Genomic DNA, 23,050 nt, shown 5'->3' with positions numbered 1-23,050 from the left:
CAATTAACTTTTTTAAGATAAATTTACTCTTAAAAAAAAGTAATAAAGCTAAACATAGAAACTTTGTAACATTTCAAATATTCAATTTTTGATTGTTGTAGATCGCAAAAAGTTGTACTTAAGTATATTTATCACGCTCACACTCGCGTCAGAAACTTTTGATTACAAACTCAAAATTCGAAAAAGGTCAGTGCTAAACGGTAATAGGCAATAAGATTATAAAATTGTCACATGCACACATGCATGATACCCGATACTCCCCCAAAAAAATGATTAATTGTGTTTTTGTTATTCCAATAAGGAAATTATTGTGCCGCAGAACCCACATCAGATGATAACCTCCATAACCTTATTAAAGTTTTCTCGTCTAAAGTTCTGTTAAAAAATGTATTTTTGTAAACTTTGTAGATAATTATAAAAATATATAAAATATACAAATTTTATTATATACACATATATATAAATCCTTAGTTATTCATTGATAAACGTTCCTTCACCCCGACAGACAACGTTTATCCAGTAACTTTACAAAATGCAAACGCCAACTAAAATTAATATTCCTAAACATATTGATATTGGAAGACTAATTGGTCGTGACGGACGTAATCTAAAACCCATTGCTAAGAAAACTGGCACATACATTAGTGTAAACACCATTGCGATACCAGCAAAATTTGAAATTAAACTTGATAACAAAAGTACTCTTCCGCCATCTAAAGAAAGAATTAAAGAAGCAATTGATAAATTGGAAGCGTTATTAAAAATAAAAGGCAATGAGATGCAAAGTCTTCCAGAGAAAAAAAAGAAAAAAGTTAGTAATAATTATTATAAACATAAACAATCAAAAGAAATTGAAATAGAAAGAAAAGAAAGAAAAACCTCTGAACGAGAAATGAAGTATATGATCAAATCTCATACTAAATCTCATGGAGTAAGTTATTTTTATAATATACTGCACAGACATGTTTGTTAATTTGCTTTTATTAAAATTTTCTTCATCTTTTTTCGATATTTATTCAATAGCAATGTAACAAGCAAAAGGCTAAGAGAGACGCTCCATTAGCTGAATATTAAACCACGTCCACGCAAGAGAAATATCATTTTGAAAATTCAATGTGCTGTATGTAGTTTACAATTCGTTTTGTATAATACTTTTTTTTATTTTATTATCAGCTATATGTATTTTTTATATAGTAAATAAATAAAAATTTATATATATTCTCGTATAAACTAAAAAAGAATTTCACAAACCGTAAAATTTAAAGATTTAAGAAGAATAAACGTAAATTATATTTAATATCAAAAATTATCACTATTATGGGTATTACGAGTAAGACGTATTTATGGGTAAAGTAGGTTTTACAAAATTAACGGTAAATAATTTAATCGGTTAGATAGATATTTATTATTTGAGATCTATTATCGATATGTTAGTAAAAGAATCTCAACACCGATTTAATTTAAAGCAAATGATCAATATTAACGAGAAATTAAGAAAAGAAGTATGATGTTTCTTTGGCTTATACCAGATAATTTTTTTAAGATATCCAATGAAATTGTCGCTGATAGCATAGTATATTATTTCTATAAGTTATTTTTGATTCATTTGTTCATAAGTCTTATGTAACTTAAATTTAAACTCAAATGACAATCTAACTTATCAAACTGCAATTCATGCGGTCTTATAATTTATGCTGAAAATATTTTTGGCATTCCGGCGTATCGTATTACTTAAACCCGTATGGTTTTTAATCCGTAGTATGCAAATCCATACAAAAAACCATACGTGTATGGATTTTCAGCATATAAACACATGACAAAGATAAGTCTAATAGTATTTAAACCACAATTTATCAGAACAAAAGAAACAAGCAAATAATACGTGTTTACACGTTTGTCAACTTGTGCATCATTAATATAAATATCTTGTAAATCAAGATTTCCGAATAAACTTTTATTATAAAATCAACATATAAAATTAATATAACGGTACATTCAGACTGATAAACAAATTGTTAAACTTTGACATATTCAAGTTTTTATAATTTTTAACGTAAAGAATCTGGAAGAAAGTTTAAAAATAAATAAAGTCAATATTAATATTTATATTAAATTCTTTAAAAGAGATGTTTTGTGGCTAGTCAACATTTGATGATCAAACCACACTGCGAAAAACCATACCATACGTATTGACATTGGCTCGATCATATTATACCTAGGGGTTAGATAAATATACGGGGGGGACAACTCATAGGTTACACAGGCTGATTAGTGATCGCTAGAACTGTCACCATATGTAAATTACTATGTGTTACTAGTAAAATGTAACGATACCCCATGTTTAAAGTGAAAGATCTGCCGATAATCAACCCATCACAAAATAAAAACTATTTTTCGGAAATGACGAAATGCTCAAGTTTATCGTTACGTATTTTTTTTCGTTAGTTTATTTTCTGTATTTTTCAAAAAATAGGATCGGCTATTTGAAATACCTCAAAACTATATGAAAAATTATTACACACTTGAAAATAATACATAATAAAAGAAGAAAGCACTATTTTTAAATGTTTTAAGCAAAAATATTTTATAACTTTTTATTGGAATCTCTAAAAAAAAAAAAGTATAATTCTAGCTTTCTAATATAAAAGGAACAAATACATATAAAATTAAGAACGAAGCAACCAGTGGTTCAATTTTGATAAAAAAACTACACTTACATAGAGCTAACATATACAACCTTAACTTTTAAGATCGGCTGCTTCTCTATCTATACGCGTCGAAAAAATCAAAAAAAAGTAAAATTTTTGCGCGATTTAATATGAAAATTCGTTTGTGTAACCAATTTATAGTGGCGACAGTTCGGGTTTTTATTGATCAGCCTGTGTAACCTATGAGTTGTCCCCCCCGTATATTTATCTAACCCCTAGATTATACTTTTCTATAAAGAAAACATTGTTTCGTTCTTTTTCATTTTTTTTCAATTATTCAATTTTATTTCAAATTTTAATTCATCTCAAAATTAACAAATAATTTAATTTAGCATGTTTAGCTAGGTTTGTACAACACTAAACAGCATCAATTGTAATTTATTAAACCATTTTAGTAAAATTGAATAAAAATCACATGATCATCTTTTTTGTAAATTACCCAATAAAATTTGACTAAATACTATCGACAAGGGTCTTTCCTTAAATATGAAGCCGATCGTTCATCGATAAATTATATGAAAGCCATTCATATGATCATAAAAGAATTATTGTAAAATATTCAATTTTATTTTTTAAAAATAAAAAACTAGCGAAAGCGAAACTTTTTGCAATATGGTGCAATAACTTTTTGTTGCTTTATTAAGATTTTAAAGTCTTAAATTTTATAGTTGTGCAGATTTATTATGATGTAAATATTCAATTTGGTAAAGGATCTAATTCAAAAAAATGGTATTGCATTAAGTCAAGAATTACTTAAGAATAATACAATTAATTTGTTTAAAATTCTTTCAAGGTTTTTAAGATTCTTTATAAATATTTCAAGGATATTATTTGTTCATTTTCAGGGTTATTTTGCTTTTACTTATTCAAAGTGATAATTTTATGATGAAAGAAATTAAGATTTAAGATAATTTACTAAGATGAGCTATCACAAAAAATCCAACTATTAGTAATGATACATCCACTTTGGAAATTGATATTTCAAATTTCTTCAAAAAGATTTTTACTATATAATACACCTATTGCACTTTATCAAAAGTATTTAATGAAGAAATTTCTATCTTACATTATTTTGTACCAGGAAGCTCACTAAATACAGAAGTATTACCATGGATTGATAAAAATCAAGAAATTTCCCTAAAAATATTTTCATACAAAATTAAATTACTTGTGATTGCCCCCACTAATTATCATAAATTCAAGATAAATCATGTTTAAATTGGATTTATAGAAATCAAGAAAAGTTTTCTTGTTCTAAGATGTCTTCGATATGAGCTCACAAAAAAGTGTTATAATGAAGGAGCTACTTTCGTAGTAAAATTATTGGAGGGTATAATCCTTTAAGTTGGGGTGCAAATACTCAACAAATGATAATAAGTCAATGCTCTTTTAATGTTATCGTTTTCTCCCTTGTCGTACCATTTCTGAATGCCCTCCCTGAATATACTTTCCTGAAGTCAATTACCTGAATGCCAATTTCTCAAACTGGATCCTTTTCTGAAACAAATACAATTTCCCGAATCCCTATTTCTCGAATCCTAATATTTTTGAATTTCAATATCCTGTATACTGTAAACTGCTGTTTAAACTTTAGGATAAATAATTTTATAGAATAAATTTTGTGCATAATGATGATAATTAAATTTAGAAACTTTGATAATAAACATTGATATGTTGATATAATTTGTTTTTTGAATAGTACTTGTATAATAATATGTAATAACTATAATAGCATTCACAAAAGAAACGCGAAAATGAACAAATTTATCATTCAATTCAATTTGAATATCTCAAAAAGTTAATATTTTTTAAAAAAAACACTCCAGTATGCCGTGCAACTGAGAAATTAATGCCGAAAAATTTTCACCAAAAATTTTGATCTTTTTTCCCTTGATAATGAATAAAAAAATTATATTATTTAGCAAATTAATCAAATTCTGACTGGTATAGGGATTCGGAAAATTGTATTTTCATGAAAATGTCCAGAGTTCGGGAATTGGCATTCATTTTCTCATAAGTGTAGTGACGATGGTCTTGGAAGAGAAAGTCTTATTTAATAATAATAAAGAAAAACAACCAACTTAGAGTCAAGAACGAAACAAATGCAATAATTGACTCTATTTACGGTGAACATAGTTTTGGTTATGACCTACAAAATTTAACAATGTTTGTACTATTCCAGATTAATTATTACAATTTGAAAAATTACGAAATATTTTAAATTAAAATAATTTATAAATATTGTAGTTGATTAATTACATACTTTGATAGCGTTATTGCATGTGTTAGATAGAGTATTATTCTGATATAAAGATATAATAATTAACGTGTATAATTTTATAGTTTTATTTCCTTTTCTGTTTTTGATATTACTGTATTGTATGTGAAAAGAATGAAACAGATTTTTAACAACCGATTTTTTCTTTAAATTTTCATGCAGTATAAGGTATCAAATAATTGAACAGTATAACGGATTATATAATCTTTTTTTCTTTATGTTTCAAGTACCAAGCGGACTATATGCTAATAACCATTTTGTCTTGAACAATGATTTTTGATGATTATGATAATCAAAAATAATCAGTCTTCCAAATGTGGAATCTACAATGTAGAAACATCGTCGTTCCATTGAAATCTAACATCTAAGTTTAAAAATTATTTTAAATAACTTTTCCAAATCTTTATTTCAAATCCGCGAAATAAATAAATATTTGTATTGGTCTCGAGTACTAATGTTGTTGTGTTACATGAGGGAAGTATTTTGTATATTAGATAGGTAATATTAGTCATATTTGCAAAAGTAAAATTTTTATTACCGTTATTAAAGTCCATCATAGATTATAATTTCATAGTTCAGGCAACTATATTTACAGATTCGTGCAACGTTATTGTTACGTTTTGATGTACAAATGTACAATCAACCAACAATTTGACATCTTTTCATAATAAAATTTTTTTTTAAAGGCCAAAGAATCTCAATATAACATCCAAGTTCGAAAAAGCAATTTTCCTAATACCGTACAACAAATAGTCCACCTCTTTTATATAAGACAATCAAAAATGCCTAAATGGTAAATAGTTGTTTCACCAGAATTTACGTCTTATTTCTTAACAATAACAACTTTTAATGTGTAAATGATGACCTCTAAATAAATATAATTAACCTTTTATAGAATATTTTGAACGGACATTTGTGATTTAAGGATTCCGACAATGATATTATCAATTATTAATAAATTCACAAACTTTCTTCCATTAGAATTTCTAATAATCATTTTTTAATATTTAAAGATCTTTCATATTTATAATTATCGGTTTTGTTTGGTTAAAAACTTACTAAAACGTAATCGTTAATATATCATTAAAGAAAAATCACAATAATATAATTGGCAAAAATTGGCAAGCACGAAACCAAACAAGTATCCTTATTGTAACACAACTGATGGTCAAATATATAAATAATGGTACAGCGTTAACAATATATTCTTCCTTTGTTCTTTTCATAAAACCAATTTTTTTTAAAGAAAAAAAAACTAAAAAAATTATGTTATTATACAAATTATTAAATAATTTTGATGAAAATGTTCCTACTAAAATTGTTGGAAGAAGAAAATTGAGAACGTCAAAAAGACCTTTATATGATGATTATGATGATTATGATGTATATATTCAAATTGGGGAAGGTAACGATTTGGAAATTTTCAAAGCACATTCCGATGTATTAAGAGGAAGATCAGCATATTTTGATACTGCTTTATCACCTAATTGGGCGAAGAAAGAAGGAAATGTTTTTATATTTAAAAAACCGAATATTAGGCCTGATGTCTTTAGAATTATTTTGTTATTTATTTATAATACTATCATAGATTTAGATGAAAATGCAAAAGATATTTGTGAATTACTTATTGCAGCAGATGAAATTAACCTTAATGAATTAATTGAATATATTCATGAAAATATCACAGATTTATCTTACAAAAATATGATCTCATTTTTTAATGCTCTTAATAATTTTACTATGTATCATCAAGAAATTGAAAATATTAAAGAATATGTCAAAAAATATATTATTAAAAATGCTTTCAGAATTTTTAATAATTTTGATTCTTTACATTCAAATTATAGTTTATTTTTAGAATTAGAAAATGATTGTTTACTTTCACTCATTCAAAATGATGATTTTAGGATGGATGAAATTGAGATTTGGAATAATTTAATAAAATGGGCCATTGCAAAAAATCCAACTGTAAGTTCTTATATATCTATTTGGAATTCAAAGGAAATTGAGATTTTTAAGAAAACAATTCAACAATTTATTCCACATATTAGATTTTTTCAAATTCCACCAGATGATTATTATGATAATGTGCATCCTTTGTCTGCACTTTTACCAGAAAAACTTGAAAAAGATATTAATTTATATTTTATAGATCCAGAAATACCAATAAGTTCAAAAATATCACAACCAAGAATTCTCATAGATTCATTAATTATTAAGATGGATCATATTTATCAAATTGCTCATTGGATTGATGATAAGTTAGGCAAGAAATCTCATTCATTAAAAAATCTTCAATATGATTTCAACTTGCTTTTACGTGGAAGTAGAGATGGTTTTGGTTTGGAACCTTTTAAAGAAAAGTGTTATAATAAAGGAGCTACAATTGTAATAATTAAATTGAAAGACAAAGATGGAAGAATTATTGGAGGTTATAATCCGTTAAATTGGAGTGGATCTGATGATTATCTTTCAACATATGGAAGTTTTATTTTTTCATTTCAGTCAATTATAGATTCATCAACAACCATATTAAGTAGAATCAGAAATGAAAGGAGTGCAATATATGATTCAAAAGATGATAAACTTGGTTTTGGTCGTGACCTTCGAATATTTAATAGAACATGTGTTTTCACAAATTATGAAAGGAAAATAATTACGCCTAGAACTTTTAATGTTGAAGATTATGAAGTATTTGAAGTTGAACGAATTTAAAATAATGGTCAACGTGTTTTTATATATATATATATAATATATATTTTTTATTACTGTAATATAAAAAAAAAATTTTTTTAAAAAAATATGTGTATATACTTTATCGATAACATTTTTTTGTATCTCTAGTATGCTAGTATGGCAGGCTAGAAATTTTGTTTTTAAAATAAAAAATTATTTTCTATTTTTATTTTTTATTTTTTATTTTTTTAATGGTAATTTATTTATTTGTAATACTAATACAAAGAAAAACTTACATAACTACATTTGTACACATCAGAAATGTAACTCCTGCATACCAACCTTTGTTATTCTTCCTCCTACGAAACAACTCTCCTTTAGTCAGTTTATTATAATACTAACAGTTAACCCCCCTTTTTACTGTTGCACTCTAGAATAAATTAATTCCTCCGAAAAATAAAATTGAAATTGAAATGTTACTAGTTACATTATATCGAGGTAATTAAATACATTTTTTGTAATTAAAAATTAACTATATACGATTTTAGCAACAAACCCACGTTCTCAAAAACTATCTATTTTCTATATAGTAAACTTAAAGAAATGCAAATACTGAATAGACAAGTGAATGCGCTAATATAAAATATGGGCGGAATCATAACAACTTTGTCCTAAACAATGATCCACTCGTCTTAATTTCGATCAACCATTCGGTTATCATTCGTTATATAATTAGCATTAATTAGCATTCGTTAATATAATTAGCATTCGTTAATATAATTAGCATTCGTTAATATAATTAGCATTCGTTAATATAATTAGCATTCGTTAATATAATTAGCATTCGTTATGTAATTGCTATTCGCTAAATAATTGGCATTCGGTTACTTTTTAATTGTATAATTTTATATTTATATATATACAGTATATATATATATTGATAAACGTAATTTTATTTATTAGTAACTAAGGTATAAAAGCACATCTTACATTGAAAATTAATACAAAAATTCTATATTAATTCTCTCCATATCAACACTTTGTACTTCAAGCAAAGCAAAAACTATCGATACCAGTGTACAACCTTCTTTTAAATTTCGTGCCTGTTAAAATAAAAATTAAGTATTTACTAAATTACTAATAACTTTGTTCCTTTGTTGGTGTTGTGCCCCAAGTTGACGATTGCCCCAAATTGACGATCAGCCCAAGTTATCGGCCCATCTTTATAATGCCTTAAGAATTTTCAAAGCATTACTTTTCACATATAGTAATCATCGATGATTATCGTCAATTTGGGGCATATTGAGATTTGGGGCACAACATTGGTATCCGATCAAAATCTCGACAGTCACTTGCACGACTAACACAAGATCGACAACAAAATCTCGACAATCCAAAATCTCGGCAATCGACAATTTTGTGATGTGTGTTTCTAATAAAATAATTTTTGCAATATGTAATATTTAGTTTAAATGTGTTATAATTTTGTCGGGATTTTGACTTATCAGGATTTTGACTTGTCAAGATATTGGATTGTCGAGATTTTGTTGTCGGTCTTGTATCAGTCGCTCAAATGATTTTCGAGATTTCGTACCAAAACCAACTTTGTTACCCCAAGAGCTTCTATTTGTTTTTCCTAGTCTAAATACGTCATCATTAAATTTTCCTTCTAAATCCATTTTTATTATATTTTTAATTTTTTTATTATTTTTTTCTTGTTTTCGTAATTTTCTAATTGATCTAACAAATCATCGTCACTCTCTACTATTCTTTTCTTTTTCCTTTTTAGATCTTTGAAGATTCCCAGTTGCTTTTCCAATTCTATCGTCTCCGAGCATCGCTCATTCATACTTTCTTTTGTATATTCAATAAATATTCATCGATTATTTCTTTGATTATTGATTTATCATCTTTCTTTTTACATAAATTCCACTATTTTTCGTTAACCAACCCTCTTGTCAATTCTTTCAAAATTCCTTCTTGCATCATTATGATTTATCACTTGCTACATATAACATCTTTTCTCTAAAATTCGTCATTTTTTCTTTCTCCCATTCTTCAGCACGTTCGCCCAGTACTACTCTCGAAAATCTCGAACTCCTAATTGATTTTCTTTATTTTCAGACAAACACAAATATGATCCCATGTTTCTTCTTCTATAGCACAACGTGGACATTTCTTATTCGGAATTCCCCAAACTCCACAAAATTTCATATGTTGGAAGAATCTTTAAAAAATTTTTGACTCTAAAGCATCTTATGGAAGCTCTACTCTATTTGTAGAATTTCTTGAAACCTTAACTTCGTTATTAATTAACGCGAAAGTTTCTTTCCAATCAATCAGTAAATTCGAGCCACCTGATTCAATGAAACACTCTTTAACATAATCCAGCATCATTATATCAATTTTTATAGTATTGTACGTCATTTCTTTAAACCAACGCCTGAACGCCCTTTCTATAGGTATATAATTCCAACGTAAACTGAATTCATCTATAATCAAATTATTTAAATTAATTTTCACTTCCGCTATCACATCCTTACAACTTATCAACTCTTTTTTTAACGCCGGTAATTTCACATCTTCCGTCGCCTCTATAATTTTATATTTATTGTATCGATATTGATGTGAAATAATGGTCAACGTGTTTATACTATATATATATTTAATATATTTTTATTAATATAAAAAAAATCAAAAATCCAAATAAATTTAAAAAATTATAAATGTGCTGTATATACTTTATCAACAACTTTTTTTTTTGGTATGTAACCTATGTAGCCTAGAAATGTTTTTTTTAAAAAAAAAATTAGATGTATTAAATAAATAAAAAATCAATCGCCCCATACAGTAATATTATTACAACGAAACTATGCTAATTTCTCAACGATGAACTATAGTAATGATGCGATATTGATATCGGAAGATAGTAAAATAATAAGCGCGTAACAGCCGTAACGCCACATCTGAGCCATAATTGCGTAACACGCTCCTAAGCCTCATTTTTATATATAAGACCCATTTTCTCTTAAATTTGCGTTAATAAGTTAAAAACACTTTATTGTATTGTTTTTTAGAAAACCTTTAAGTAGAAATTTGAGGAAGACTTGGACATCTAACTTGTTGTGAACTTATTGATATCGTTGAGAAGGTAATATTTGAGAAGTATTATTTTGAGAGAGAGAGAGAATTATATTCGTAGTCTTTCTAACACGAGTGAAAATATTTATGTCTCAATAGAGTTCGACAGAGCTTGTATAATCGCGTTAAACGAAGCAGAAATAAGAGTGAGTGCTAACAATCAAATTTCTTGATTATGTACACTCCCCGGTAAAAAGTATCCGACCACTTTAAAATCAATAATGCCAGGGTTTTTAATAAAAAATTTTTAAACTTTATAGTGAAAACCTAATTTGAAGTGTTTATTTGCTTAATTGTTAGTAAAATTTCGCAGAAATATTTTAATTTTCATGGTGGTAAAAAATTTGACTTATTAACCAGGACAGATACAACAAAACTGACGCCAGAACTTGATTCTTTGACATAAAAATAGCTTATGGGCCAAAAATCAGCAGTTGTTAAGAAATCCACATCTGAAAATCATCAAAAATCGGTAAAAATGATGATTTACATATGAAATTCATAAAAATTCATGGTGGATTTCTCAACAACTGCTGATCCAATCGTCCTGATTTTTGGCCCATAAGCTATTTTTATGTCAAAGAATCAAGTTCTGGCGTCAGTTTTGTTGTATCTGTCCTGGTTAATAAGTCAAATTTTTTACCACCATGAAAATTAAATATTTCTGCGAAATTTTACTAACAATTAAGCAAATAAACACTTCAAATTAGGTTTTTTCACTATAAAGTTTAATATAAATGAAAAATTTTTTATTAAAAACCCTGGCATTATTGATTTTAGGGTGGTCGGATACTTTTTACCGGGGAGTGTACTTTCTAGACCACATATAATTGTTTGTAGACGATCTCTTTCAATTATGTATTTTTATTGGGTAACCCTAAGCAAGCTAAGGAACGGATAACTCAATCGGGGTCTCGGGGAGTTCCTGATTTGACTTAGGGGAATTGCCCTTGTCTCTCAGCTGATCAGCTGATTTTGCCAATTTTGCAAAGTGCGGTAACTCTTGAGCAAGTTAAGTCGGGGAGTTCCTTTTTGACATGAGAATCGCTCCCCAACTAGTCAGCTGAGTTATTAAGTGTGTTTTTTTTAAACTTCTAAGCATGTCGAGGAGCGGATAACTCAATTTAGTCGGGGAGTTCCTTTTTTGACTTAAAGAAACATCCTAACTTTGTTATTGGTAAGGTCTGCTAGTTCTGGAGGAGGAACTAGCTAGGTACCTTCTTTACCATTAAATAAAAAATTTAGCACACGCTTCTTTCTCATAAAGGTGATTCTTTTCTTTCTACTAATAAGTGTTTAAAAAGATTAAGAAAACAGAAGTTTTTTTTTAATCTTATCCTGATGGAGAGCATATCTGCGCTTAGGCTAGTTCGATTCTAGCCTAAGATCTCACTCACATTTTAATTTTATAAAATCGATTAGGAATACGATTTCGATTTAGGATTAGAATTAGGATATCGTATTCTAATTTTAAATCATTACTCTCAAAGATTTAAGAAAAAAGAATATACCTGCCAAGTTTAGATGATCTTATATCAGCTTCATAGAAGTTACGCCTTTATTAAAAAAAATGTATTGCCATACATAATCATACCATAACAATTTTGTATTAAACAATGATATATATATATTTTATTAATACAAAATTAAAAAATTATATACAGTATCTATTTTGTATCTCTAATATGGTAGGCTAGAAAATTTTGTTTTAAGTTAGATGTATTAAACAAATAAAAAATTTTCTATTTTAGTATATTTTAATATATAATAAAAAGAAATGCAAATACTGAATAGCGCTAAAATAAAATACTGACGAATCATAACAAATAATGGACGTGTTTATATATATGTATATAATATATATTTTTATTAATATAAAAAAAAATAAAAAAAAATATGTATGTACAGTATGTGTACTGTATATCTATATCGACAATTGTATCTCTAGTATGGTAGGCTAGAGAATTTTTTTTAAAATTGGATGTATTAAATAATAATAAAAATTAATTATTTTCTATTTTTTTAGTATATAATAATCTTAAAGAAATTAAAGAAATGCAAATACTGAATAGCGAATGCGCTAATATAACATATGGACGGAATCATAAAAAAAAATGTGTATGTATCTCTATATCGACAATCTCTAGTATGATAGGCTAGAGATTTTTTTTTTAAAATTGAATGTATTAAATAAATAAAAAATTAATCGCCCCCATACAGTGATATTATTACAACGAAACTATGCTAATTTCTCAACGAAGAAATATAGTAATGATGCGATATTGATATCATATCAGAAGATAGTAATAAATCGCGTAACAGCCGTAACGCCACATCTGAGCCATAATTGCGTAACACGCTCCTGAGCCTCATTTTTTATATGACCCATTTATGGTTCTGCAGAGGAAATAGAATTTGCGTTAATAAGTTAAAAACGAAAACCTTGAAGTAGAAATTCGAGGAAGACTTGGACATCTAACTTGTTGTGAACTTGTTGTTATCGTTGAGAAGGTAGTAATATTTGAGAATATTATTTTGAGAGAGAGAGAATTATATTCGTAGTCTTTTTAACACGAGTGAGATATTTATGTCTCAATATATAGAGTTCTACAGAGCTTGTATAGTTGCGTTAAATGAAGCAGAAATAAGAGTGAGTGTTCTGCTAACATCATACATTTACTGCTAAATATTTTTTATTGCTAACAATCAATTTTCTTGATTATGTACACATGTAATTGTTTGTAGACGATCTCTTTCAATTAGGTATTTTTTTTATTGGGTAACTCCTAAGCAAGTTAAGGAATGGATAACTCAATTGAGTCGGGGAGTTCCTGTTTTGACTTAAGGGGAATTGCCCTTGTCTCTCAGCTGATCAGCTGATTTTGCCAATTTTGCAAAGTGGGGTAACACTCAAGCAAGTTAAGTCGGTGAGTTCCTTTTTGATTTATGAGAATCGCTCCCCAGCTAGTCAGCTGAGTTATTAAGTGTGTTTTTTTATTTTGCAAAGTGAAGGTAACTCCTAAGCATGCGCATAACTCAATTTAGTCGGGGAGTTCCTTTTTTGACTTAAGAGGAACATCCTAACTTTGTTATTGGTAAAGTCTGTTAGTTCTGGAGGAGGAACTGGCTAGGTACCTTCTTTACCATTAAATAAAAAATTTAGCACACTTTTCTTTCACATAAAGGTGATTCTTTTCTTTCTACTAAGTGTTAAAAAGATTAAGAAAACAGATAAGTTTAGTTTTTTTTTTTAATGTTATCCTGGTGGAGAGCATATCGTGTTTTGGCTAGTTCGATTCTAGCCTAAGATCTCACTCACATTTTAATTTTTTTTTTGACAAATTTTTTAGTATTTAGATGTTAGAGGATTGTTTATCATTTAATTTATTGTTACGTAATTTTCGGTATCCTAAGTTAAGGAAGGTTGGCTGCTAGTGCCTGCTACTCTATTATCAAATCGATTAGGAATACGATTTCGATTAGGATTAGAATTAGGATAAATCTTTATCATCACTCTCGATAGATTTAAGAAAAAAGAATATACCTGCCAAGTGGTTTGATGATCTTATATCAGCTTCATAGAAGTTACGCCTTTATTAAAAAAAATATATTACCATACATAACCATAGTACCATAACAATTTTGTATTAATATATTTTTATTATTAATACAAAATTAAAAAATTATATACAGTATCTATTTTGTATCTCTAGTATGGTAGGCTAGAAATTTTTGTTTAAGTTATATGTATTAAACAAATAAACAATTTCTATTTTAGTATATTTAAAAGAAATGCAAATACTGAATATCGCTAAAATAAAATACGGACGAATCATAACAAATAATGGTCAACGTGTTTATATATATGTATATAATATATATTTTTAATTAATATGATATAAAAAAAAATAAATGTGTGTATGTGTACTGTATATTTATATCGACAATTGTATCTTTAGTATGGTAGGCTAGAACATTTTTTTAAAATTGGATGTATTAAATAAATAAAAAAATTGATTATTTTCTATTTTTTTTAGAATATAATAATCTAAAAGAAATTAAAGAAATGCAAATACTGAATAGACAAGCGAATGCGCTAATATGAAATATGGACGGAATCATAAAAAAAATATGTGCGTATATCTATATCGACAATCTCTAGTATGATAGGCTAGATTTTTTTTTTTAAATTGGATGTATTAAATAAATAAAAAAAATTAATTATTTTCTATTTTAGTATTTTCTATTTTAGTATATAATAAAAAGAAATGCAAATACTGAATAGCGCTAAAATAAAATACGGACGAATCATAACAAATAATGGTCAACGTGTTTATATATATGTATATAATATATATTTTTAATTAATATGATATAAAAAAAAATAAATGTGTGTATGTGTACTGTATATTTATATCGACAATTGTATCTTTAGTATGGTAGGCTAGAACATTTTTTTAAAATTGGATGTATTAAATAAATAAAAAAATTGATTATTTTCTATTTTTTTTAGAATATAATAATCTAAAAGAAATTAAAGAAATGCAAATACTGAATAGACAAGCGAATGCGCTAATATGAAATATGGACGGAATCATAAAAAAAATATGTGCGTATATCTATATCGACAATCTCTAGTATGATAGGCTAGATTTTTTTTTTTTTAAATTGGATGTATTAAATAAATAAAAAAAATTAATTATTTTCTATTTTAGTATTTTCTATTTTAGTATATAATAAAAAGAAATGCAAATACTGAATAGCGCTAAAATAAAATACGGACGAATCATAACAAATAATGGTCAACGTGTTTATATATATTGTATATAATATATATTTTTTATTAAAAATAAAAAAAAAATGTCTATGTATGTATGTATTATATGTACTGTATATCTATATCGACAACTTTTTTTTTGTATTTTGTATCTCCAGGCTAGAGAATTTTTTTAAAATTGGATGTATTAAATAAATAAATAAAAATTAATTATTTTCTATTTTTTTAGTATATAATAATCTTAAAGAAATGCAAATACTGAATAGACAAGCGAATGCGCTAATATAAAATACGGAATCATAACAATTTTGCCCTAAACAGTGATGATGTTGATGTTGGTCATTATTAAAACCAAATAATAAATTAAATAATTGTCCGCCAAACGCTGGAATCTATAGAAAGAGAAATGTAACGGTGTTAATTAAATTCACATATTTGGAACCTGCATGAAGAAAAAAAAATATTGTACTTACGCATGCAATCATTCCCCTATTATTTTAAAAAAGTTTTAAAATATAAATTAGATATAATTATCGTTATGAAATTTTTTTTTAATTTGGTTTAAAAAAAAACTTACCAATTCAATCCAAATCTTTTAGTGCCAAACCATTCACTAACAATTGTGGGACCAATAGCATATAAATTACCAAAACCAAATCCGACCAATATGGTAACGATCAATAATTTATCCAAGTCATTGACGTAAAATAAAATTAACAATTGAGCCAAAAATAACCAAAAACCAGAAATTATAAAAAACCATAATCGAGGTAAGTTAAATAATAATCCCGCTAAATCCGATATAACTCCGACAGATAATCTTCCTAAACAAGAAAAAACTGAAAGAAAAAATACATGCATATTTTGTAATTCTTGAATATGTGATGAAGACGAATTATCTTCAGAGTTCGGTAACGTAGTATGAGGATGAGTTGATGAAGCGAAATATAGCGATTTAATTATCGAACCGACATTATTAATGTACATTAATCCTGTACCAGCAATAAAAAACATAGACATGGCCAACACTTTAGCATCATGGTTATAAAATAAGTCCCATCCACCAATGTCAACTTCTTCTTTTACTTTATTTAACAACGGCGTATTTTCAGATTTATCAGATTTACCAACTGTATTTACTTTCGAAGTGACATGAGAAGAACAACCTTCTTCTTCTACAACAATTTCGTCTTGATTATTCGGTGGTGGTACTACAACTAGAAACCAACTTCCAATAAACATACATACTCCCGAACTTATAGCAATAAAAAGTAAGAAATGGTATGTATCTTTTTTAAACCAAAGTGTATTTATTTCTGAATATATTGCTGCGGATAATCCGAACAATGCTATTGGAGCTCCAAATGCTATTCCTCTGAAGGATTTAATATTTTTCGCCTAAATTACATGTGTATCAGAAGAAAAGGAAACAATTTTATGTCGTGTTAAATAAAAAAAATTATTTTAGCGATGAAAAGATTTAAAAATTAAAGTAATTCTTACGATTGTTACAAGACTTGATACCAAACCTACAAAGGAAAAAAAAAAATAATTATATATTGGTACGAAAATGAATTCGGTACTGCGGATATAACGTAAGCAAGAATTTACCTGCAGATGATGCCATTCCCGCAATGAACACATATAAAGCACATAGTAAGAATGACGAATCAGAAAAATTTCCATTATATGTCATTGCAAGACAAAAATATCCTAGGAATATGCCAAAGGAAGCAATAAACGTTGTCCTATATTATAATAAATCAAAATAATCTTAATAAAATGTTCATGTCAGTTGGCACGTGACGGTACGTAATTTAAAGTACCTTCTTCCTCCATAATTGTCGGCAATATAACCAAAAAGTGGCTTACACAAATAAACACCATAATTTGCAGCACTTCCGATTGTATTTACTTCAACAGAACTAAAATCTAAACGTTCTGCTAATGAAGTACTATATGCTGAGAAAAGATATTGTGTACCACATACTGAAGATATAAAAAGCGCAGCTAAAAAGCTCGAAGTTAATTTTATTGATCGTAAATTCATTTTTCTTTATTTTCCCAAAAAAATATTTTTGTTTGTTATTTAATTGTATTAGTATATTAGTGTTTTCACAAATCAAGGAAGAAATCGAAAATTTCCTTTTTTTTTGAAAAATTTTGTATATTAAAATTAGATATTAAAATTACTAGATTTTTTAATTTTTATAAGAGAGAATTTTTTTTAAAAAAAAAGAAAAAAAAAAATTTGATTCTTTTTATATCTAAAACGTCTTTCAATTTTACTATTTAAAAATAAAATAATTAAATAATCAGATTTACCGAAATCACCGAAATCATGTGAGTAATCATCTATTACGATAAACAAATGGTTTCATGTGATTAACATATTACACTAATTTGTATGCTTTAATAATAATAAGTTAAAATACAATTTATTCAATCCTTCTCCAATCCAGTAATCCAGTAATCCAGTCTCCAAAGGAGTTTTTTTTTTTAATTTAAAGTTTTTTTTTTAATGTATCGAAAGTTCTAATAACAATAAAAACCTGAAATTACAATACAAAGCCACTAAGACAATCAGTAATAATTAATCGACCGATTGTGTCCTTCTGACCTTTTAAACGTTCAATCCCCGATCTCATGACAAGGGTCGTTTATCCATATTTGGTGATGATTCCTTTTTTTTTGTTTATCCAGGATTTATTCGTTCAAAAGAAGGATAAAAAAGAATAAAGAATTTCTACATAAACTATTTCGTTCATATGAAGAATAAAAACTTTTTCGCTGAAAAAAGTCTCTCTTTTTTTAAAAGAATATCACTTATGCTTCGTTTATTTTTGATACTGTAAATCTTTATCATAAACAGCCACAATATTTTTTTTTTTAGTAAAGCAGATAAAAAAATGACAAAAAAATATAAATAAAGTCTTGGCGTTGCTCTCACGCTAAACCCCATATTTACTCGTCTAAAAAAAGTCAAAAAAAGAATTTTGAACCAATCAAAAAATTTTTAGCGATCAAAGAATTGATCAGAAGACGTCTGACAAACAAACATTTCATAATTTCATATACATTATGCGAAACAATGCGAAACTCTGTTATAATTATGCGTCACATGATTTTTTGATACAAAGAAAAGACGCATTAAATTACGGAGTCGTGCGTTTTCCGTACTTTTTTCCGTGTCCACTTTTCAGTATACTATCCGAGGATTGGTTACGTCATGTTACATTTACATTTTTAATTATTTTAATTACATCTAATCGAGATTGAAATTATCTAATGTCACGAGGGCAATTTTCTTTTACATACATGCTTAATAAATATGAACTTTTTAGTTAAATTATCTTTTCGGTCTCCGAAAACATTCCCAATTAATCGAGTTGCATCAACAAAATTATTCTTTCGACAGTCTCCCAACTTATACCCACTTTGTTCTTTACATACCTCTTTACCATTCTTTGACGATTCAAACTCCAAACCTTCCTCTTCTTCCTCAAAATTCAATTATGAAAAACCACCAGTTTCTGATACGATCGTTCCAACACCAATGGCTTCAGCATTTAAGAATATGTTTGATGGTTCAGCAATACATTCTATTCAAATGTTATCTAGATTAACAAATGATGGGTTTATAACCAGTAATGAAATTGAAGTTAAAGGTCCTGTTATTTTATTGAATGGTGATTTAATTATGTGGGATGTACCTCAAGGTGATCACGGAAAAGGTAGCGTATTCAATAATTGGACCACTGATTTTTTAAAAGTGTTTGAAGTTATAAAACCTAGGCCAGGTGAGCTTACTATATATATTACTGCATGATTTTATTTTTATTAATAATAATAACTAATATATAAAATTTTTTTTTAAAAAAATACCTAATAAAGAATTATTGATATTTGGGACTGGAAAATCGGTTGTTCCGATTCCATCACATATTAGACAATACCTTAATGGTTTAGGAATACAGATTGAAATAGTAGATACGGTAAATAATCTCATTATTAATATATTTATTAATTTATTTTATTATTTATACTATAAATTTAAAATACTTTTCTAATTATTCCATTAGAGAAATGCTTTAGCAACATTTAATGTATTAGCCGAAGAAGGCAGAAATGTTGCGACCGCATTATTACCATTGATTCCAACTAGTGCTCGTACTGGAAAGTCTTTGATTACTTAATTCAAATAATATTATATAATATATTTGTCATCACGGAATAATAATCATCATTATCATTACCTTAAGTGTTCTTTTTTTATTAAGTAAAAAAATTATTATTTTTTTTTTTTACAATCAAAATTCTATTAATGGAAATGTTTATATTAAAATTATACAATGAAATAAAGTAAATAATATAAAATGATAATAGAAATATTCTTTTAGCGACCCGTATAACACGCATATCAAACGATCAACAGAATGATAATCATATGAAATGCATATTGTCTATGCTTTCTTAATCAATTTCTTTTGTTTCTTTTTTAATTCTCGTTTGCGTTCTCTTTCTTCATACTAAAATAAATTTATAATGAAATAAATATTTTATTCTTTGACCAAACGAATACATAAAATAAACATTCTTACCTTTCGTTGTTCTTCAGGTGATAATTTAGCAACACGTTCAGCTTCAGCACGTTTCTTTTCAACCTTTTTCTGTTGAATAGCCTTAAATGTCAAAAAAAAATTGATTTAGTTGATAATCATGTAAAAATAGAAAAATAATAGATCTTTAATTACTTCTTGTCTTTCAGCTTCCAAAGCCTTATTTATTATTTTATCTGCCTCTTCTCTATTTTTCTTAAGTTTATTCTTTGTCTAAATTATAAAAAAAATAAGTAACAAATATGATAAAATTATTCTTTTTAAAAAAATAATGTTATATACCTCTATCTTGAATGAACATCTTTCAGGAATGAAATCGATCAAATACATAATTAATTCTGAAACATATAAAGTGTCGTCTAGTTTAGATAGATCTTCGGGAATAGAACAATAAACTGTCAACAATTTTGGTTGATTCTCAACAACTCTACAAACAATTTTAAAATAAGCTTTTTAGTAATCTTGTCTTAGTATGTCAAAGTCATATTCTATTATAAAATGCCTACTTTTCTGGTCTGACACGTGGTTGATCTGTCACGATAAGAGCATTTAAATAAGGTTCCGACTTTTGTAATAAATCGACAACTTGCCTGGTAAGAAAAGTATCGGTAATATCAGAAGATTCAGTTTGTGCATATAAACTTCCTGGAAGATGATTATTATTGACTTGTTTTGTGAAATCACTCTATACATGTATAAAAAAGATGTTAATATATAAAATATTAAGTTTATAAATTTAAACAAAAATTCGTACCAAATCGTATCGAGATGTTCGGAATTCTCTAGAACGATCTTTTTTTGTAACGCCGAAAACAAAATCTTCATAATCACCATTCATATAAACATGAAGTGACTAGAGTATGGTTGCAAATTAACTAATTAGATGAAAATATCTCCAAAGAGAAGAAAAAAAGACAAAAAAAATTTTTACTAACCACTGAATCTTCTATGACTTTACTGCTAAATTGAGAAATAATAATGTTTGTAATTGTTTGAATCAAATTATGTCTTGGTTTAAGCTAGATAATTATAATATTCGGTAATAAAATTTAATTAAAATAAATAAATAAATAAATAAAAAGAAGAAAATTTTTAAAATCAAGTACCGTAATTCTTCCATGAACAAACTGACAATTTCTACGACCGCTAAGATAAAAAACATAATCTGCTGGACCATCCCTTATAAGAGGCTTACTATTATCATTCGCAAATCCGACAAGTGCAAAATTATCTTTGAATAATGAAATATGAGTTTCCATCCTATAAGAATAATAGAATCTTTTGTTTAAGAGAAATTCAGAAACAATTTTTAAACAACATAAAAATAAAATAAAATACCATTTTTTTGCAACTTTTTCATTTTTCTCTTTGCCAATGAGATAATTAATCAAATATGCAACAATGCAACATATCATAAATATTTCTCGACGAAATTCTGATAACTCGAATTTTGGTCGCGCTAATTGTATAAAATAATGTTTAAGTAAATATAGAAGAATAGCTGAAAATATATGAGGGGAAACAAAATAAATACAAACATGGAGGTACATAGAGAGGCTTTGGTTCAGGGACTTCTTGATAACTTTCTTTTTCTGGTTCTGGTGAGAATTTAAGTTCTTCCTCATCAAATTCATCTAAAAAGTAGATCTACATAAATGAAATCTCTTACTGAAATGAAGAAAATGTCTAGATTGCAGTTATATTTACATACCCGCAACCACTACTCTTGTTATTACTTGTAATAACAGTAGTATTGCAACTAATGAAAAAATAATTTTTGGTAAACGAGTTGTCATCATTAAAATTTTTCACCGAAAAAAAAAATTCTCGAATTTTTTTTTTTGAAGTTCGATGTACTGTATCTATCTATGTAACACCATGGCAAATAACAAATATGTAAGCTATAATGCTGTACTAATGCTGTCCTACAATTATCTAAAATTAAAAATCACAGTGATAATCCGAATAGCGTTATTGGTTACTAATCACAGTTATTCCTACCTGACCAAGATTTAGACATTAACCTATTTAAGTTGGAACATGATCAAACTTTGGGTAAGATTGAATTTCGGATATGGCTTGTTCCATGTTAGATTTGGACTACAACATTTATGTTAATTTGGTAATTACTAAATTAATTTAGTAATTTATACAATGACGGCAATACAGGAATGATGTAATTGAACTTGAAAATTTGTTTTCTGAACTTACATAAATGAGTTTTGGGTATTACATCAGCACATTTTATAGTCATATCATCAATAAAAAAAGGATGGAAAGTCCGTATAACCTTTGTATGTATATATATATCATCTGGAAACCCACTTTTCTAGTTTCTACAATAAAAAAACATGATTGTAAGTTTATCATTAGTCATATGTAATGGACTCAGAGTCTCAGACCAGAATTTGGAAAAGGAACTCCTAATTATCCAAATATATACAAGCCGAATAAATTTTCACGAATTTATGTTATAAGTTCCGGGGATATGTTACATTTTGAGGTTAAGGTAACATGGAGTGAAAATAAATAAAATAACAAAAATCGAATCAAAGAAAAATAAATCTCTCGTGAATAGAAGGATTTTATATACTAATATTAACTAAGGTAAGGGCCAGAAATCACGTGTTTATAAGTTAATATGGCCCCTCTTGTGATCTAAAAGGTAGGATGATATTTACTATATATAGGTGTGATAAATAAAGAAACCCTTCTAAACACGTAATTTCTGGACCCTTCCATTTTTAATTTATAAGGAAATTAGATTAGAATTATGTAATAAGATTAAGGGTTGTATTACAAATATTTAAATATTTATGATAATATCTGCTTTTTATTGATAAGCTTCTTT

The 23,050-nt window shown here is 27.0% G+C and overlaps 6 protein-coding genes across 6 annotated transcripts; 3 read left to right on the top strand and 3 right to left on the bottom strand.

The window, feature by feature from the left end:
• The first annotated feature begins 388 nt into the window (after positions 1 to 388).
• On the top strand, positions 389 to 1,232 carry OCT59_009128 (uncharacterized protein). The gene is made up of 2 exons (XM_025331740.2): positions 389 to 931; positions 1,024 to 1,232. Exons 1-2 carry the CDS (start codon positions 533 to 535, stop codon positions 1,072 to 1,074), a joined length of 450 nt encoding a protein of 149 aa, XP_025183335.1. The 5' UTR covers positions 389 to 532; the 3' UTR covers positions 1,075 to 1,232.
• A 5,020-nt stretch (positions 1,233 to 6,252) lies between these two features.
• OCT59_009127 (uncharacterized protein) lies at positions 6,253 to 7,888 on the top strand (the record flags this gene model as incomplete). Its single annotated transcript, XM_025315259.2, has 1 exon — positions 6,253 to 7,888. The coding sequence occupies one exon, from the start codon at positions 6,253 to 6,255 to the stop codon at positions 7,699 to 7,701; it is 1,449 nt and encodes a 482-aa protein (XP_025183336.2). The 3' UTR covers positions 7,702 to 7,888.
• Positions 7,889 to 8,933: 1,045 nt separating this feature from the next.
• On the bottom strand, positions 8,934 to 9,341 carry OCT59_009126 (uncharacterized protein; the record flags this gene model as incomplete). Its single annotated transcript, XM_066133331.1, has 2 exons — positions 8,934 to 9,094; positions 9,257 to 9,341. 2 exons carry the CDS (start codon positions 9,339 to 9,341, stop codon positions 8,934 to 8,936), a joined length of 246 nt encoding a protein of 81 aa, XP_065999781.1.
• Positions 9,342 to 15,786: 6,445 nt separating this feature from the next.
• On the bottom strand, positions 15,787 to 17,630 carry OCT59_009125 (uncharacterized protein; the record flags this gene model as incomplete). The annotated part of the gene is made up of 6 exons (XM_025331081.2): positions 15,787 to 15,972; positions 16,054 to 16,069; positions 16,158 to 16,978; positions 17,084 to 17,109; positions 17,192 to 17,328; positions 17,407 to 17,630. The coding sequence occupies 6 exons, from the start codon at positions 17,628 to 17,630 to the stop codon at positions 15,787 to 15,789; spliced, it is 1,410 nt and encodes a 469-aa protein (XP_025183337.1).
• Positions 17,631 to 18,867: 1,237 nt separating this feature from the next.
• On the top strand, positions 18,868 to 19,966 carry OCT59_009124 (uncharacterized protein). Its single transcript, XM_025315260.2, has 3 exons — positions 18,868 to 19,380; positions 19,475 to 19,575; positions 19,663 to 19,966. Exons 1-3 carry the CDS (start codon positions 18,912 to 18,914, stop codon positions 19,774 to 19,776), a joined length of 684 nt encoding a protein of 227 aa, XP_025183338.1. The 5' UTR covers positions 18,868 to 18,911; the 3' UTR covers positions 19,777 to 19,966.
• Positions 19,832 to 22,034, bottom strand: OCT59_009123 (uncharacterized protein). The gene is made up of 11 exons (XM_025315261.2): positions 21,911 to 22,034; positions 21,738 to 21,833; positions 21,538 to 21,658; positions 21,306 to 21,459; positions 21,135 to 21,218; positions 20,954 to 21,052; positions 20,706 to 20,884; positions 20,482 to 20,626; positions 20,335 to 20,412; positions 20,182 to 20,262; positions 19,832 to 20,109 (listed from the first exon to the last, which is right to left on the bottom strand). Exons 1-11 carry the CDS (start codon positions 21,996 to 21,998, stop codon positions 20,044 to 20,046), a joined length of 1,191 nt encoding a protein of 396 aa, XP_025183339.1. The 5' UTR covers positions 21,999 to 22,034; the 3' UTR covers positions 19,832 to 20,043.
• Between the last annotated feature and the right edge of the window lie 1,016 nt (positions 22,035 to 23,050).

The sequence above is a fragment of the Rhizophagus irregularis genome, chromosome 17 (assembly GCF_026210795.1).
Source record: "Rhizophagus irregularis chromosome 17, complete sequence".
In the NCBI taxonomy this organism is placed as follows: Eukaryota; Fungi; Glomeromycota; class Glomeromycetes; order Glomerales; family Glomeraceae; genus Rhizophagus; species Rhizophagus irregularis.
The sequence above is the reverse complement of the archived record's forward strand: the minus strand, read 5'-3'. Positions and strand labels throughout refer to the sequence as shown.